Below are 18,013 nucleotides of genomic sequence, written 5' to 3' on the forward strand. Positions count from 1 at the left end.
CGCGTAATCCAAGCTGTATTTCTATTTACTCCTTTTCTTACAGTTGGGATGAATTTTTCTTCACGGTGTGCCAATATTCGTTTTAGCTGCAACCATAAGTCATTCACGTTTTCAAATGTCGGCTGCAAAATACCATCTAGCATTATTTCAATGTAATCAATTATTCTGACATCATCTGCCCTGCGATAGTCCTTAACAGATATGCGAGATAGGGTGGAGCTTTGGTAGGGGCTGGAGCTTACGTTATCAAGAGTGAGTAATACTATTTTATGATCCGAGATTCCATTCTTAGTACTGATATTAGGGATAAGTGTTTTGGAAACGAGAGCAATGTCGAGAATGGTGCTAGCGCGCCCTTGTATACGCGTTTGTTCCTTAACAAGTTGGACCAAAGAAAAACTAAACATAAGATTCAAAAACATTTCACAACTACTGCGCTCGTTTATACCAGTTAGATTTTCCCAGTCAATCCCCGCTAGGTTGGAATTCCCAACTAAGATAAGCTTAGAATTTTCCTTAACTTCACGGTACAAAAAATCGTGGAGCTCAGTAAGATAGTCGACTGACGCGTTCGGCCGTCGGTATATGCCGCCTAATAGCACTGACGTTCCGATTAATATTGATACTGCACCATACGCTCTCATGATTGGGAATTCCTTCATCTTTTTTAAATGGCAATCCTTCCTTAATAGCAATAGCAACGTCCCCTTCCCGACTATCATGGTCAAATCGGGTGAGAGAATATGAGTATGGGAGCACTTCTGAATCGTGGATTTCAGGATGTAACCTGGTTTCAGTAATCACAAATTTATCAGAGCTATACGTCAGCACAATTATTTGCAATACTGTAGATTTATTGACAATGCTCCTGGCATTGAAACATTAACGATAGCGGAACTGAAGTATTCTGTCACGATTTAGAGTGAAAGTTTTCGTTTTCACCCTCACATATGTTTCGCGTTTGACAAACATCCTCTTGCTTTCAATGCTGTCTCATGCGTACAGATTGCTGCCTATCTTCAGTTTATCAAATATTAACGACGCCTTATCGCCCCTGTCACGATTTTCTTGACATGATTGCTACAGTTTAAAGCGCGTTTCCCGTACTCCAGGTGAGAAGCCCTCAGAGGTAGATATGTTTTTTCCTTTCAACTTGAAACAGTTTCGAAGAACAGACATTTTTTTTCAGAAAAATTAAAGAAACGAAGGATTACTGAACGTTCGCGTGTAGTACCTTTTTTGCCGATCCGGTGTATCCTTTCAATAGATTTTACTTCCACTTTAAGAATCTTAAAAATGTCATGCCTCACCCGTTTTTCTAATACTGCCGTACTTTCGTTCTCATCTTCCCTAAGGCCGTATATGATTAGATTGTTCCGATGACTTCGGTTTTCCAAGTCTTCTATTTTACTACTCAGTCGAGTAATCTCCTTAGGCAGAGTGTGAATTACTTCCTCGCATTTTGTAACCTTTTCATTACAGAGCTGCAGTGAAGGAATGTTTGTCTCTATTTCTGTAAGCCTTGTTGAACACTATGTAAACCCACTTGTAAGTGGTCCTGTTAGGACTTAATTTTTGTGACAGTGTTTAAAATCATATCCAGTTTATCTTCATCAGACCCTGGGTTCTCTTCGACGTCACCACTAACTCTTAGTAACAATAAAACAACGCGAGATACGTCAACACAACACTGGAGCAAGCAGAGTGGACTCGGCAGCACCAATAAGGCAACAGAGTTACTGCTAAGAGAGCTAGTACAAGATTTTTGTCACCAACCTGTACGATGCAGAAAAAATAGGCATCGTGCGTCGTGCGGTGCCGCCGAGTCTACTGAAGATCGTGCTCCAGCGCTTCCATTCTTTTAAGCTCTTCTGATGACGTGATTCTTCTGGGTCGTGCGCAAAGCGGGGAATCAAGCCTGAGCAGATCAGCGCTGAAATCCGCGTGCGGCGGTGCCTTCAGTAAGGATGAAGCTGCCTCAGCATTTGAGGCATGATTCTGAAGACAAGTTATTGTTGAAGTCATTGCGCATGAATGAATTGCGTAGTCGGTAAGTGCCAAGGAACGGCCATCTGCGGGTTCCTGCAGCCACAGGAACACCTGTACGATGCAGAACACATAGGTAGGCATCGTGCGCCGTGCGGTGCCGCCGAGTCCACGATCTTGGGAGGTTGTGGCCAATTACAGCACCAGGATGGCCAACGCATGTACTGATGAGGGAGTTCGTTGCCGGAGGTGCTCACCGTCATCAGGTCGCACCTCAAACCTGTTTATGCAAATCCATCTACACGCGATTTTTTTTTAATTGGGTAGAAAATTGCGCGGCGTCGGCACTCCAACCACGGTCCTCTTGCATGATAGGCGGATGTTCTACCTCATGCCATCGCTGCCAGAAAACATAGTATAACTATGGCTCAAGTATAAAAAATTACGTTTTCCAGACTGCAATAGGAGTATATTAGATTTATTCTTTCAACACTCATCTATTAGCATTTCTTTAACTTTTTATATTTGCGATTAGATGGAGTGCTGTGTGCAGTGTCCATGATAATGGGGTGCTGATGAATTTGTTCATGAATTCGCCTTCTTAACCTCTGAAAACCATAATTTTTCCGTGCACGAGGTGTTTCCATTCGCTCTTTTCGATGTTCTTAGGTGCTTATCTCATTGTGGAATGTATTTTCCAAGGCAATTGTATTTAGCTTATATTGGCAGAATATTTCGAACTATATAGCTTGTTTGTCTGCCGCTGATTTATTTCTAATATGCCATAGGACTTCAATAAATGCCGGCATCTTTGGGAAAGCAGTGAGTTCATGACAGCGCGCAATGTTCCCTTTTTTATAGCAAGGCAAGAATTTAGTTTTGTTTGTGTATTTATTAGCCATAGAATGGAACAGTAGCTTAAACGGGAGCGTATTAGTGATTAATATATTTGTCGCTTTGTGGACACTGGGAGGTAGACCTAAATCTGCTTAAGAGGCAAACAGTTAGACAAAAATTACGACGAAGCTGATCTATACATGTGAGTTCCAAGATAAGTTTTCTTGAAACAGAACACCAAGAAAACTAATTTCTGGCCATTGCTGTAGCTGCGTGCTTTCAATATTGAAGTTTAGGTTATCAGGAACGTTTATACCTTTTGCTCTAAACAGAATGTATTTGGTCTTAATAATATTTAGTTACGTCCTGTTTGATTTGAAATATATACTGAAGCCTGTCAAGCAATAGTTTGCCTTTCTTTCAAGCGTGTAACGGGTCATTGACCTGAGGCCTAAGACTCAAGGCCTAAGTGAGCGTAAATTCGTTGTTAGTGAATATTACGCGACGCGTACGTTGCCAAAACAAAGGCATGGCAAAAGTGTGCAGAACCGGTAGGTAGACGCAGCAGAAGCAGCTGACGTACTTTTCGGGAGATTCTCGACAAATGGCAAAGCCATCCTGTTTGTTCAGCGTACTATAATGATTTCAAAATCCAATACATTAACGTTGTACGCGGTTGTCTTGCAGTACAATCGTCATGCAAATAATAACATCAATATTTTCCAGAGCACGATCCGCGAAATTTACGAACGGACTATATTTTGCTGCGAAGTGAGCTTATGCGTTCCGTCTCTGTAGCTTTGGCTGCATAGCTACAAAAGCGTTGTCCGGGAGTCTAGTAATTGCCTCGCCCCGCTGGCAACTGTAAACGACCCCGGCTGCCTCTACTACTCGAGGCCTCGCCATTCTGAGTCCAAGTAAGCTCGTGTAAGAGCCTCGTGCAGGTTCGGAACGTAGGCTGACAGTTGTGCCCATTTCGTCGCTTTTCAGGACAGGCGTGCAGCTGCAGTAGGCACTTCTTGAAATGGTGACTTGCAACAGCGCGAGAGGACACTATAGTTCTGGACAGCTCTTTCTGCTTATGCAACCAGGGCTGCGGGGACGGAGCTTCCATCACGGTGTTACAACACCATGTAGTTCTGGCACATCTGGCCTCGGTTATGGCTTTCAGTTGCACCTTTGCTTGAAATTATAGTTTTCGAGCTTCCAACGACGCAGAACTCACTTTCTATAGAATAATTGATGCCTAAGTAAGCGTGAATTTGTGGTAATGAGAAGAACGCGCTGCATATGCTGTCGAAATAAACGCATTGCGAAAGCGTGCAGAAACCGGCGGGTAGACACAGCAGAAGCAACCGATGTATTATTCGGGAGGTTCTTGACACATGGCGCCACCATCCGTTTTCTCGGCCTATAGTAGTGATTTTAAAATTCACTACATTAACTTTGTACAGGCTTCTCTTGTAGTAAAATCGGGATACATAACAACGTCGATATTTTAGTGATGGTATAATATTCCATAGCACAGTCCGCGAAATTTACGAAGAGACTATGTTCTGCTGCGCAGTAAGCTGATGCGTTTCGGCTCTGTAACTTTGGCTGCATAGCCATAAAAAGTTGTCCGGGAGTATAATACGCATGACGAAAATCGGGGTGTGCGCAGGCTTTGCCGATGTCTGCCTGATGCCGCTCCTCGCGCTGCGCCTGGAATGCCGCCAGCTGCACTCGTATGGCACTGTGTTCGCCATCGCGGAAACAGCCGTGAGCCTGGCCTACTTCTTGGGTGCGTACCACTTTTGAAGGATATGTATTCATATATTTATGAAACACGTGACACGTTCAGAGTTGATTCCTTTTTGGCTATTGCAAGAAAAAGAGTCACAAATGATTGCATAGGGTGTAGGCGTGTGTTTATTCAGTCGACGCAGATGGATCCAGCTGCTAGGGATGAACTCGCAGCTTGGCGTCAGGCATAGCGAATCACAAAGACAACGACCAACTTCTTATTTCTCGAGCGCGCCAGCACGCGAAGCATGTTAGTGGCTATAACGATGAAGATTACCACACTATAGTTCCCCCCCGGGTAGAAAAGGAGTCATCCTGACGACTCGTGGAGCCGAAAGGACAGACGGATCGTAGTAGGGCTTGATTCGGTCCACATGAACTGTTTCGCGTCCATGGCCATGCAAGTCCGCAGAGGGCGTAACGGGCTCAACTACGTAGTTGACAGGAGATGCTTTTTGAAGGATTCGGTATGGACCGTGATACCGAGCAAGAAGCTTCTTTGAAAGGCTGGCGGTTGTGGCAGGGACCCAAAGCCACACCAGGGAGTTGGGTGCATATGAAGGAGCCTCGCCGGTGTCCCGGTGGTTTTTGTTGCCACTGGGTTTCCTTTGTAAGCGAACGAACAAGCTGACGACAATCTTCTGCGTACTGGGCGGCGTCAGAGAGTGGCGATCATTCAGAAACATCAGGGCGGTAGGGAAGAAGCATGTCCATTGTGCAGGTTGGCTCGCGTCCGTAAAGAAGAAAGAAGGGAGAGAATCCAGTGGTGGTCTGTGTCACAGTGTTGTACACGCATGTTACGAAGGGAAGAACCTGGTCCCAGTTTGAATGAGCGTCGTTCACGTACATGGCCAGCATGTCACTCAGAGTACGGTTTATTTATTTATTTACCCTCAAGGCCCGGGGGCATTACAGAGGGGAGTGGGATACATAACAGTATATGAAAGTACATCAAAGTTACAAAAAAATAAATTACAAGGACACAAAAAACATGCGCATAAAGAAAAAGGAAAAGAAAACTTCAGAATGCAGTGGGGATAAGTAAAAACGATGTTCAGGAAGTAAAAGGCAAATATTAACATAGTAACAAGCATAGATACATTCAAAGAAAACAATGCCCTTGCGAAATGCGTCGTTATCTGGTATACATGCGATATCATGGGGTAGGTGATTCCAACTGACGCAAGTTCTAGGTATGGATGAGTCATGGAAACATTTTGTGTGACTAGACAGAACCCCAACTTTATGGCGGTGATCAATGCGCACTGATATGTAAGATGGTCTTGTTAGTAATCTTTCTTTCAGGTAGCTGTTGTGGTAAATTATATGAAAAAGGAATAATGATGCTACTGATCAGCGGTGAGATAGAAGTGGAAGGGACAAACTTGATTTCATGGCAGTTACACTACTTGTTCTGTGTAGTTTGACAGTATGAAGCGATAGGCGCGGTTCTGCACAGCTTCGAAATTGGAAACGAGTGAATCAATGCCAGGGCTCCAGACAGATGCAGAATATTGAAGCGTTCTGTCAGGCCATTCGTCTGAGGGTGGTAAGAAGTAGTGGTGCGGTGAATGATGCGGCATTCTTTCAGGAGGGCCTGAACAGCGTCGCACAAGAAAACGCGTCCCCGGTCGCTGAGTAGTTCCTTGGGAGTCCCTTGGCGAATAATTATGTTCTTGAGAAGAAACAAAGCGACGTCTCATGCGGAGGCAGAGGGTGACGGTGATGTTTCAGTGTAGCGAGTAAGATGGTCTACTTCCACGATAATCCACCAGTTCCCAGCGGGAGTAGCAGGAAGAGGGCCATAGAGATCTACGCCAACGCGGTCAAACGGATGAGCTGGACAGGGTAACGACTGCAATGAAACAGGGGACATCTGAGGAGTTTTTCGCGTTGAAAAGATTCGCAAGCGCGTACGAAGTGTCGTACAAAGCGGTACATTCCACGCCAGCAAAATCGCAGGCGGAGGCGCATGTAGGTTTTCAATACGCCACCGTGGGCACACTGTGGGTTACTATGGAACGCAGCGCAAATGTCGGCGCGGAGATGACGTGGGATGACTAGACGCCATTTCCGTCCGTCAAGCAAATAATTACGGCGATAGAGCAGACCGTCGCAAATGGAAAAGTGGTGGGCTTGCGGGACGAGTGCTCTGGATGAATGACCGGGAGCAGGCCTTGAAAGAAAGTCTAAATGTTCACTGATCAATGGGTCATTCCGCTTCTCGGTGGCCATGTAAACAGTAGCAAAGGTACAGAAATCATAAGCACAGACGTGGTCAGACGAGGAACCACTAGGCAATGGCGAACGGGAAAGATCGTCCGCGTCCGTATGCTTCAGGCCTGATCGATAAATGACTTGAAAGTCATACTCCTGGAGACGGAGAGCCCAGCGAGCAAGGCGGCCGGCGGGATTTTTCAGACACCAGCCAGCACAAAGCGTGGTGGTCGGTCACGACACAAAACGGTCGGCCATAGACATTGGGACGAAATTTTGCGATGGCCCAAATACTGGCCAAACATTCTCTTTCTATTACAGAATAATTAGACTCTGCTTTCGTCAATATTCAGCTGGCGTATGCCACCACATACTCGCTGAAACCAGACTTACGTTGGGTGAGGACAGCACCGAACCCAGTACCGCTGGCGTCAGTGTAAATCTCCGTAGGCGCCGTCGGATCGAAGTGGCGGAGAATGGGAGGCGAAACCAATAGGCGATGTAAAGTGTCGAAGGCTTTATCGCAGGCTGGAGTCCAGGCTGAACGGTCGGAGCTGCCGGCAAGGAGCTGGGTCAGAGGAAAGATGATAGAGGCGAAGTTCAAGATGCAACGTCGAAAGTAGGAGCAGAGGCCTATAAAGCTCCAGAGCTGCTTCAGGGAGGTTGGCTTCAGAAACTCGGAAACTGTGAAACTGCGCGAAGTCTGGTGGGGTGGGGAAGAGATGCCATCCTTAGAAACTACGCGAGCTAAAATTGTGAGTTTTCGGGCGGTGAAGTGGCACTTCTTCAAATTCAACTGAAGCCCAGCGTTGGCGAGACACGTGAGAACATGCTTCCGGCGGAGAAGGTGAGAAGAAAAGTCGGGCAGAAAAAACTACGATGTCATCCAGATAACAAAGACAGGTCTGGCACTTGAGTCCACGAAGAACAGTGTCCATTAGGCGCTCGAAAGTAGCTGGGGCATTGCAAAGGCCAAAGGGAGTAACGTTGAACTCGTATAAGCCGTCCGGTGTTATAAAGGCAGTTTTTGAGCGGTCATCGTCAGCCATCGGCACCTGTCAGTAGCCAGAGCGCAAATCCAAAGAGGAGAAATACTCGGCTCCCTGTAAACAGTCCAAGGCTTCGTCGATTCGTGGCAGAGGATAGCCGTATTTGCGCGTGATCTTGTTTAGCCTCTACGCAGAACCGAATGGAACCATCCTTCTTAGTGACCAAAACTATCGGAGAAGCCCATGAACTGTTAGTGGCTCTATGACGCCCCGGCGAAGCCTATCATCCACGTTACCAGCAATGACTTAGCGCTCAGAGGCCGACACGCGATAAGGACGCTGGCGCAAAGGTGCGTTTGTACCAGTGTCGATTGTGTGCGTAACGACAGGCGTGCGACCCAGAGCAGTGTGAAGAAGGTCGAAGGAAGTGAAGCTCTGTAGGAGGGTAGCGAGTTGATCGCTTTGCGCGAGTGGAAGATTGCGTCAATATCCTGTTGAAAAACATCGCGTGGTGTTGAAGCGGTCGCAATATCGCAAGAGCTGAGAAAATTATCGTCGTATGAAGTAGGCGTGACAGAAAGGGTATTTACAAGCGCGGGGTCAAGTTCTTCAATACTGCCGAGACACTCGCCGCGTAGCAGGACGCACGGGTAAGAAAATAGGTTCGAGCCGTACATTGCACTCAGGCCATCCTCGAACTTGAGAACAGCAAATAGAAGCCGGGGGCATGAATGGCGTGAAGCGGCGTTGGAAGGTGTGAAGAAGACAGTCGAAGTAGTAACGCTTTCACAGGAGAGTGGAACGAGGGCAGCAGAAAATGGAGCAATCTCTGTGTCATTGGCGACAGAGTTTCGCAGACCAGGTAGGGACGTCACACAAGACGGTATCACAAAAAGCAAAAAAGGAAACTTCCGCGCAGGCGCAGTCAATAACGGCACGATGAGTGGAAAGGAAATCGTAGCCCATGATGATGTCGTGTGAGCAGTGAGACAGTACAATGCACTCGATGGTGTATAAGACGTCTTCGATGAGAACACGGGCCGTGCACGTCGCTGAGGAATGAATGCGCTGTGATGAGGTGGTGCGAAGCGAGAAGTGAGAAAGCGCGGTGGTCCCCTTGCAAAGACGACGGCAAAGAGCTTCACAGGTGACGGATACGACAGCGTTCGTGTCGACAAGAGCGAGTATTGCGACGCCGTCGACAAACACTTGTATTACGTTAGCGGGAGAACACGGAGGACTTGAAGAGTTCGAACCAAGCGCAGTTCTTACCCCGAGAACTGCGACTCTTAGTTTCCCTCAACAGCGCCGGTAGAACGTCGTAGAAGCGGAGATGGCGAACGGCGACGAGGGGAAGATTATCGGCGAGTGGTGTACGTTTGGTTGTGGCGAGATACAAAGTCGGAACCGGGTGGAGTTCTCGGCATTGGCTGGTCGGTATCGTAGGAGTAGTTCCAGTGGTCAGGGCAAGAAGGTGGAAGGCGTTGGCGGCAAAGGCGCGCAACATGACCCGGCAGCCCGCAAGAGTAGCTGATTGGCCGGCTGTACGCGGTACGCCAAGGGTTCGTAGGGCGTTGGCGTACCCATGAAATAGGGACATGGAATGCAGACCCAGCCAAAGGCGAAGGAAGGTTGGAAGGATCGGCCTGGTAGGAAAGAGGTCCTGATGGCATTAGCGGACTGGCCGCAACTTGGGCGTACATCAGTGGTGCCGTTACTTGCGCCGGCACGGGACTGGGCGGCAGCACTGGGCTGGGCGGGAGCATGGAGCTGGGCGGAAGGGCATCAGAGATGTGGTCTTGCACCGCACGCCGTATGGTAGGGGCCAAAGATGGAGCCATGTCAGGAACAAGGCGGCCAGTATCTTGTAACTGAGGGACCAGTGGTAGCTGGCGGGCGACCTCTTCTCGAACGAAGGCTTTGATTTCTTGAATCAAAGGGCAGTCCTCTGATGGATTAGAACCACCCAGCACTAGTGTAGAGATGGCGTCGTCTCTAACACCGGACCGCCGGGTATAAGCGCGCTTCTTACGAAGCTCGTCGTAGCTCTGGCAAAGTTTGATAACGTCACTGACCATGGCAGGATTTTTCACCCAGAGCATCTGACACGCGTCGTCAGAGATGCCTTTCCAGATGTTTTCGATCTTGTCCGCTTCGAGCATTAGTGGATCGACACGCTTGCACAGGTCAACGATGTCTTCTATAAAACTGGTGAACGACTCTTCGGCATGCTAAATGCGCTCACGCAAGCGTTGTTCTGCTCGGAGCTTGCGAACTGCAGGGCGGCCGAACACTTCTGCAAAATTCTTTTTAAATGCAGACCAAGATGGCAGGTCTGCCTCATGGTTGCGAAACCAGAGATTCGCCCCGTCAGTCAGATAAAAGATTACGTTACTTAGCTTGATAGTGTCGTCCCATCTGTTGTAACTAATGACGCGCTCATGCGCCGGCAGCCAATCGTCGACGTCTTGGTCCGCTGTTCCAATGAAGAGGCATGGATCACGCTGCCGTAGAGCTCCAAAACACAGCACGGTGGTTGGGAGGGGCGGCGATGTCGAGACATTATCGTCCGAAATGTTGGAAGCAGACGGCAATGTTCGGCTTCTTAGTTCCAGGGTAGACGGGAACGTACCCAGCACCTGCACCAATTGTAGTTGTGTATTTATTCATTCGACGCAGATGGATCCACCTGCTCGGAATGAACTCGCAGCGGGGTGTCAGGCGTAGCGAATCACAAAGACAAAGCCCAACTTCTTCGTGCTCGAGTGTGCCTGCACTCGATGCATGTTAGTGGCTATAACGATGAAGATTACCACACTACAAGGGAAATAATTTAGCATGAATAAGCCATTCTAATGTGCAGTAATAAGCCGTTTTAAATATAACCAAAAGCCGAATATAAACTTTCAGAGAGCGCACAGGCTACATAAAGGCACAATGCTTATGTTAATATATTTATAGCCCAGTACTGGCAACATACAGTGGCACGCAAAAGCGGTTGATGGAATAGCGCTGCGGAACTACTCGAGAGTCGTTGAGACTGAATACGCAGATGGGGAAGCGTGATTCCGTTCTCTCAACGGTGGATGGATGGATGGATGGATGGAATATAGGAGCGTCCCCTTTGAAACGGGGTGGTAGCAGTAGCTATCATGCTCATTTTTCTCCATATATCTTAATTATTGATTTAGAATGGTTAACTAAACCATCATTCTATTTATTAAATTTTGTTCCTACATTACTAACATTATGTCACTTCTCTGCTTTTAAGCCACCAATCTTCCAGTCGTTTTTTGCTAGTTTCCACCGCCGGTTTATTCACCCGGCCACAGTTATCTCTAAACCCCAGAGCTTCAGGAACAGTGATTGCGCCTGCACCAACTTCCGGATGGATACCATTACATTCGAGTATAATACGGTCAATTGTTTCATTGGAGTTTCCACATACAGCACATGCGTCATCTCCATTGTTAAATTTCTTTTTTGTAGCTGCGTGTTCTAAGGCACCCTGATCTAGCTTCAAAAGGTAGGGCACTGCCTCTTGAGTTATCAAAGAAATCTTACTTCCTGATCTGCATTTTCCACTTTCGGTATAATTCCACACTCTGTTTCTTTTCCATCGAATTTATGCAATTTTTACCTTCTGTGTTTTTCACCTGTTGCTTAATGCTCTTTATTTCTCCGTCCTTGTTACAAGCATACTTACTAGTTAGTTTCCTAGTTCTTTTCCTCCATTGTGAGTCAACGCTTTTTAGGTGCAGGTATTTAATATTTAAATAATTTAGCTGCCCATCTGTTACTGTCGAATTTCCTCAGGCGTTCCTCATATAATATTTTACTCTGAGCTTTCCGGACTTCGAAAGATGCCCAGCCCATATCTCCCTGTACCGCCTCATTTGTAGTTTTGCAGTGGGCACCTAGTGCTAATCGTCCAACGGATCTCTGATTTGTTTCTAATGTCGACTGTACCTCTGATTTTAGGCACAAAGCCGCATTTCCGAAAGTAAGTCCGGGCACCATAATTCCTTTCCAAATACCCCTCAAAACCTCACACCTATTGTATCCCCACAATGCGCCTTATGCTTCATTATCCCGGCATTCCTTCGCCCTTTGGCCTTAAGTGATTGCTCATGCTTTCCAATGTATGCCAATCCTTCGTTTACCCATACCCCCAGATATTTATATTCTGCTACTCTAGGTATTTAGAGGCCTTGTATTTTAAGACCCTGATCACTTGAGCCGTTGAAAATCATCAGACCCGACTTAAGTGCGCTGAAACTGAAGCCTAGAGCGTCCCCTTCGTCTCCGCAATACTTAACTAGAGTTTGCAATTCTTCCAGACTCTCAGCTAGCAGCACGATATCGTCTGCATACATCAAACCGGGGAGGCGCTGCTCTACCGCCTTTCCACCTAATTTATATTACAGGTTAAAACCTAGGTTACTGTCTTGTATCCTCCGTTCCAGGTTTATCATATAAAGCATGAACAGCACCGGTGATAGAGGACAGCCTTGTCTTAATCATTTGCATACTTTGACATCCTCCGTACTTCTTATCCCTTCCCACGTAATTTCTACTTTGTTATCCCGGTATATTTCCTGTAGGAACTCTATTATCTCATAACCGATACCTTCTTCTTTTAATATGTTCCACAGGAGTTCCCTGCTTACGTTGTCGTACGCCCCGTTTATGTCCAGGAAGGCCAAATACAAAGGTCTATTTTCCACTCTAGATATTTCGTTGCATTGGGTAAGCACGAACAGGCGCCTACCATTTCTAAAGCCGTTCTGAAGTTCTCCGAGTATCTTGTTACTTTCTACCCATGCTTGCACCTTTAATTTCACCGCCTGCATGACTAACCTGTACATAACAGATGTTATGGTAATCGGCCTGTAGGATTTTATGTGCATCCTGTCTCCTTTCCCTTTATAAATCAAATTCATTTTACTCTGCCGCCAGCTGTCCGGAATTTGCTTATTCGTTATGGCTGTTTCCAGAGCTTTTAACAACGTTTCCTTACTTTTTGGACCGAGTTCATTAATCAGCTTGATAAGAATTCCATCTATTCCTGTAGATGTGTTTTTAGGAATATTTTTTTCTGCCTTTTTCCAGTTTATATTGGTCAGTTCTAAGCTGCTTTGTATTCTGATACATCGTGTTGCTTCCTGATTTGCGGAGATTACCCTATCGTCGCTCTTAAACGACTCGGCTATAGCTGATGTAATGTAGTTAACTGCGTTATCTCCCTTTAAACAATTTCCCTCGTTATCTTGAATCCGATCCTGCTTTCTTTGATTCTTCTTCCCTAGCCAGCTTATATGGTTCCAGAATGTTCTTGCTCCGCCTCTAGAGGCATCGTGTATATTAGCCATCCAGCGATCGGTGGACTGTCTTTTTTTTACTTTGGGCGAGGGCCTGCACTTGAAGTTTCTTTTGTCGATATGATTGCCATTTTTGGTCGATTTCCTCCTTAGATACCTGTGCTTTCTTTGCCAATTGGTGTTCCCTTGAAGCAGCCCGTCGTTGTTCAATAGCTTCCCTGATTTCCTTATTCCACCAGCTCCGTGGATTCCTCTTTCCATTCCAGCGGTTTGCTACTTTAACCTCCTGAATTTTCCTCCTTATGAGTAGTTCTACCTGTTCATAATCCCAGTCTTCCATGGGGCTTTTCTCTATTGCTTCCTCTATGTCTGCTGCTAGCTGCGCTATTTGATCGCCGTTGAATTTTGCGTTTACGTTTTGTCAAAGTTCCATTTCTCTTTTCATCAAGGGCCCCATCTGCAGACTAATACCTTTATGATCACTTCCCAGACTACACTCCCCTTCTTCGTCTATTTCCATTTTTGTGACCTTGCTATAAATTTCCTGCCACATTAGACAATAGTCAATGGTCGTCTGCCTGTTGCGGAATTCCCACGTGATTTGGCCTTCACATTTTGTTTCTCTATTTACTATACCTAGATTGTGTCGCTCACAGAAATCTAGCATTACCTTGCCGTTACAATCCGTGTATCTATCCAGATCGTCGATGTGGCCGTTCATGTCCCCCAGTAGAATAATATTGGCCCCGTTTCCAAACTGGCTTATATCGTCACTGAGACATTCAACAAGATCCCTGTTTTCTTGCCTGCATTGATGTCCTGTTCCTAAATAAACTACCCTTAGCCATGTCCTTATGCCGGCAATTGGTCCTGAAACCCGGATATGTTCTTTACAAGATGATTTGATTCTTTGCCAATTTGTTCCCTGGTGTATCAACATATCTACCCCTCCACCCATTTTTTCCGTACTGGTTCTGTTGCACCCTTTCCAGACGTTACCTTGTATAAACGGCGGATCTTCTAGATGCCCGAGATGAGACTCGCAAAGAGCGTACGCACCTATTTTGTCGTACTTCAACTGCTGTTCTATCTCTAGCCATTTCGCTCTTTTTCTACCTCCTTGCGTGTTTATGTAGCTGATCCTAGTGTTAAATTTCTTTTTTGTACTTTTCTTTCTCGACCTACTCTTTGCCATTTTTGGGGGCTCAGCCTCCATTATTACACTTTCTTCTGCTTCACTTCTAACTACCTCTGTGCACGGACTCCTCGCGGACCACCTAAAAAAGCTACAGCCCTGCCTGCCAGGCGCCAGCCGATCTCTGCTCCCATCCTTCTGTTAAAGTGAATGCCATCTCGCTGAAAAGCCCTACCAAAACCTGGTTTATGTACCTCCCTGTTTACCTCAACCACTTCGAAACGCTTCTCCAGGCTTAACTTTCTTATGTCCTCATTAACTGTCACCACGTCCTTTTCCATCCTTCCGTTCAATCCTAGCACCTCTGGTACTGTGCATACCACTATCTGCGTCTGCTTTGCTATCTCCCTGATCTCGTCAACTCCCTTAGCTAAACTTTCCACCACTCCTGCGCAGCGCAGGGTCCTCTGAGCAGCGTCACCTGGCGACAGATAGCGGAAATATTTTAAAAATGAATATGAGCGCATTTAAAGCCTGCCGTACTCGTTGCCTCAGTGGCGCATAGAATAAGAATAAGAATAATGTTTATTTAACATCTTGAGGATGTTGGGTGCGCCGGCAAAAAGCCAGTAGAAAGGCTTGACGAGGCCGACGCACCCTACAGAGGCATTGCAGTGGTACATAGCATAATATCACTTTTAGAAACAAGAACAAACATAAAACAATCGATTTTTCATTATCTATACATTCGTTCAGACTGTTTATTTAATTGATGCGGGAGAGTGTAGCTCAGCATTTGGTAACCATAATTTGTTTGGATCTTAGGTACAAGCCATTTGGGTGTCGTTCGTGTAGTGTATATTGACTCTTTGCGTTGCAATCCTGACAGCTTTATTACCAGGCAGTTGTTATTTAAACACCGATTTCATACCGCCGCAAGAGTAAAGTGTCGTATAATTGTGGCAAGCGGATAATTCGAAGTTCATTGAAAATTGGTTGAGTGTGTCCAAGTCGGGGAGCATTCATAACAATTCGAACGGCTTTCTTTTGAAGGAGGTATAAGCGGTTAATTTTAGTAAACGTCGTGGTACCCCACACCAAAAAGCAATACTTAACAACAGAAGAAAACAAAGCATTATACAATATTTCCTTAATACGCTTTGGCATAAAATATTTCAATCGACACAAGATACCGACAACTTTTGACAGCTTGTTCACCACCATATCAACATGATCATTCCAACTCAAATTCTCGTTGAAAATAACGCCCAAGCTTTTTACCGCCGAGACCGTTTGGATGCATGACGCACCGATCTTTAAATAGTGCGGTGGCATATTTGTCAACTTGTTTCGAGGCCTGAACGGCACAGCTTTGGTTTTTTCAGTGTTTATGTTTAAAAAATTATTTTGAGACCATTCTAGAAGCGACTGTAGGCATTTTGAGACTTGTTTCTCAAGATCTACCAATTGGGCAGCTTTAAAAAATAAACTGGTGTCGTCAGCATAAATCACAAAAGTTGGTAGATTACTGATACTGACAACGTCATTGATGTAAAGAAGAAACAGCAACGGTCCCAAGATACTACCTTGCGGAACACCAGAAACCACGTGCTTGACATCTGATAAGTCATTGTTTATTTTTACTTGTTGTGATCGAGAACTTAATACGCATAACTAACCTGAACACTTAACGATTCAAATATATGTTCGAATCCTGTGTTTGTAACTTTTTTCTTGAATTTGTTTTAAATTGCAACATTAAAATAAGCTACCAATATCTTTCCTGCTGAGTGTTCCCCTTTAGGTTGCATTATGTGATGTTTTTATTTCTTAATAGCCACAAAACCAATCGTGAACACAGCCACGAGACAACAGCATGACAACGCTTCAGTGCAGTTCAGTCGTTCAGTCGTGTCCGACTTTTCGTGACCCTATAAACCATGTCACGCCACGCTTTCCGGTCTCTCACTATCTTCCTAACATCACATAACTTCATCTGCAATGCCCTACCCCTTCTCCGGCGACCCTCAACCTTTCCCAACATCAAATGTTTCTCCAGCGACTCCTCTCTTCTCATCAGATGACCAAAGTAGCTGAGCTTTAACTTTAGAATTTGACCCTCCAATGAGCAGTCAGGGTTTATGGTCAACAATATCGACTGATTTGATCTTCTGGCAGTCCAAGGAACTCTCAAGAGTCTCCGCCAGCCCCATAATTCAAACACGTCAATTCTTCGGCGGGCAGCCTTCTTCACACTCCAACTCTCGCATCCATACATCACAACCGGAAAGACCATAGCAGGAGTTATACAGATCTTGGTTGGTCTCTGCTCTTTACTAGGCGGTCAAGGCTAACAATGGCTCTCTTTCCCAGAAACAGGCGTCTCCTAATTTCATGGCTGCAGTCTCCTTCCGGGGTAATCTTGGAGCCCAAGAAGAGAAAATCTGTCACAGCTTGCACTTCTTGTCCCTTGATGCTCCAGGACTTGATAGGGCCAGACGCCATGATCTTTGTCTTTTTAATGTTCAGTTTAAGCCCAAACTTCTCACTCACTTCTTGTCACAAGTCTTTTGAGTTCCACTTCACTTTCTGCCATTAAAGTGGTATCATCCGCATATCTAAGGTTGTTGATACATTTTCCAGCAATCTTCACTCCAGCTGAAGACTCGTCGAGACCGGCCTTCCTCATGATGCACTCTGCATATAGGGTAAATAGGCAGGGCGACAGTATGCAGCCTTGTCTCACTCCTTTCTCAATCGAACACCAATCAGTAAGACCATGCCCAGTTCTGACTGTGGCCTATTGCCCTTCATACAGGTTCCTGAGGAGACACATGAGGTGAATTGGAACTCCCATCTCTTGGAGAGCTTGCCACAATCTGCTGTGATCTACGCAGTCAAACGCTTTCGCATAATCAATAAAGCAAAAGTAGATGGGTTTCTGGAACTCTCTTGCTTTTTCCATGATCCACGAAGGTTGGCAATCTGGTCTCTCGTTCCTCTGCCCTTGCGAAACCCAGCTTGCACTTCCGGAAGCTCCCGATCCACATACTTTTGCAGCCTACCTTGGAGGAATTTAGACATCAACTTGCTAGCATGCGAAATAAGCGCGATCGTTCGGTAATTGGAACAATCTTTGGCACCGCCTTTCTTTGGAATGGGGATGTAAACTGACCTCCTCCGATCCTGTGGCCACTGCAGGGTTGTCCAAATCTTGTGACATATTGTATGCAGAATGTTAACAGCGTCATGGTTGAGGTTTTGAAGCAACTCAGCTGAAATGCCATCAATTCCGCTAGCTTTGTTCTTAGCAAGGCTGGCTAAGGCCCATTCAACTTCACTCTTCAGGATGCCGGGCTCGAGATCAGTAATCACAACCGTCTTATGTTGGGTTTGCACATCCGTGTCCCTCTTGTACAGTTTTTCTGCGTATTCCTGCCACCTCTTATTTATCTCTGAGGCTTCAGTGAGGTGTTTGCCTCGTTTGTCCTTTATCATGCCCAGCTTAGCACAGAAGCTTCCTTTGATATCTTTGATTGTCTTATACAGACCTCTTGTGTTCCTTAATTGGCTGTTGTCCTCAACTGCTTGGCACTGTATGTTCAGGAAGGCATTCTTATCTCTCCTTGCTATTTTCTGAAAATCCGCATCGAGAACATTGTATCTTTCTCTTTACCCCATAACTTTTGCCATCCTCCTTTCCTCAGCTATTTGCAAAGCCTCTTCAGATAACCAGTTTGCTT

General features: G+C 45.9%; 1 protein-coding gene across 1 annotated transcript in view; it reads left to right on the plus strand.

The window, feature by feature from the left end:
* The first annotated feature begins 4,506 nt into the window (after positions 1-4,506).
* LOC146207022 (synaptic vesicular amine transporter-like) overlaps positions 4,507-18,013 on the plus strand; it is a 52,778-nt gene continuing 39,271 nt past the window's right edge. Inside the window, exon 1 of the mRNA XM_084576100.1 lies at positions 4,507-4,606. Coding sequence (XP_084432226.1) covers positions 4,507-4,606 — 100 coding nt within the window. The remainder of the gene's footprint in view (positions 4,607-18,013) is intronic.

The sequence above is a fragment of the Amblyomma maculatum genome, chromosome 1 (genome assembly GCF_055883805.1).
Source record: "Amblyomma maculatum isolate TAMU_Amacu chromosome 1, ASM5588380v1, whole genome shotgun sequence".
Taxonomy (NCBI): domain Eukaryota; kingdom Metazoa; phylum Arthropoda; class Arachnida; order Ixodida; family Ixodidae; genus Amblyomma; species Amblyomma maculatum.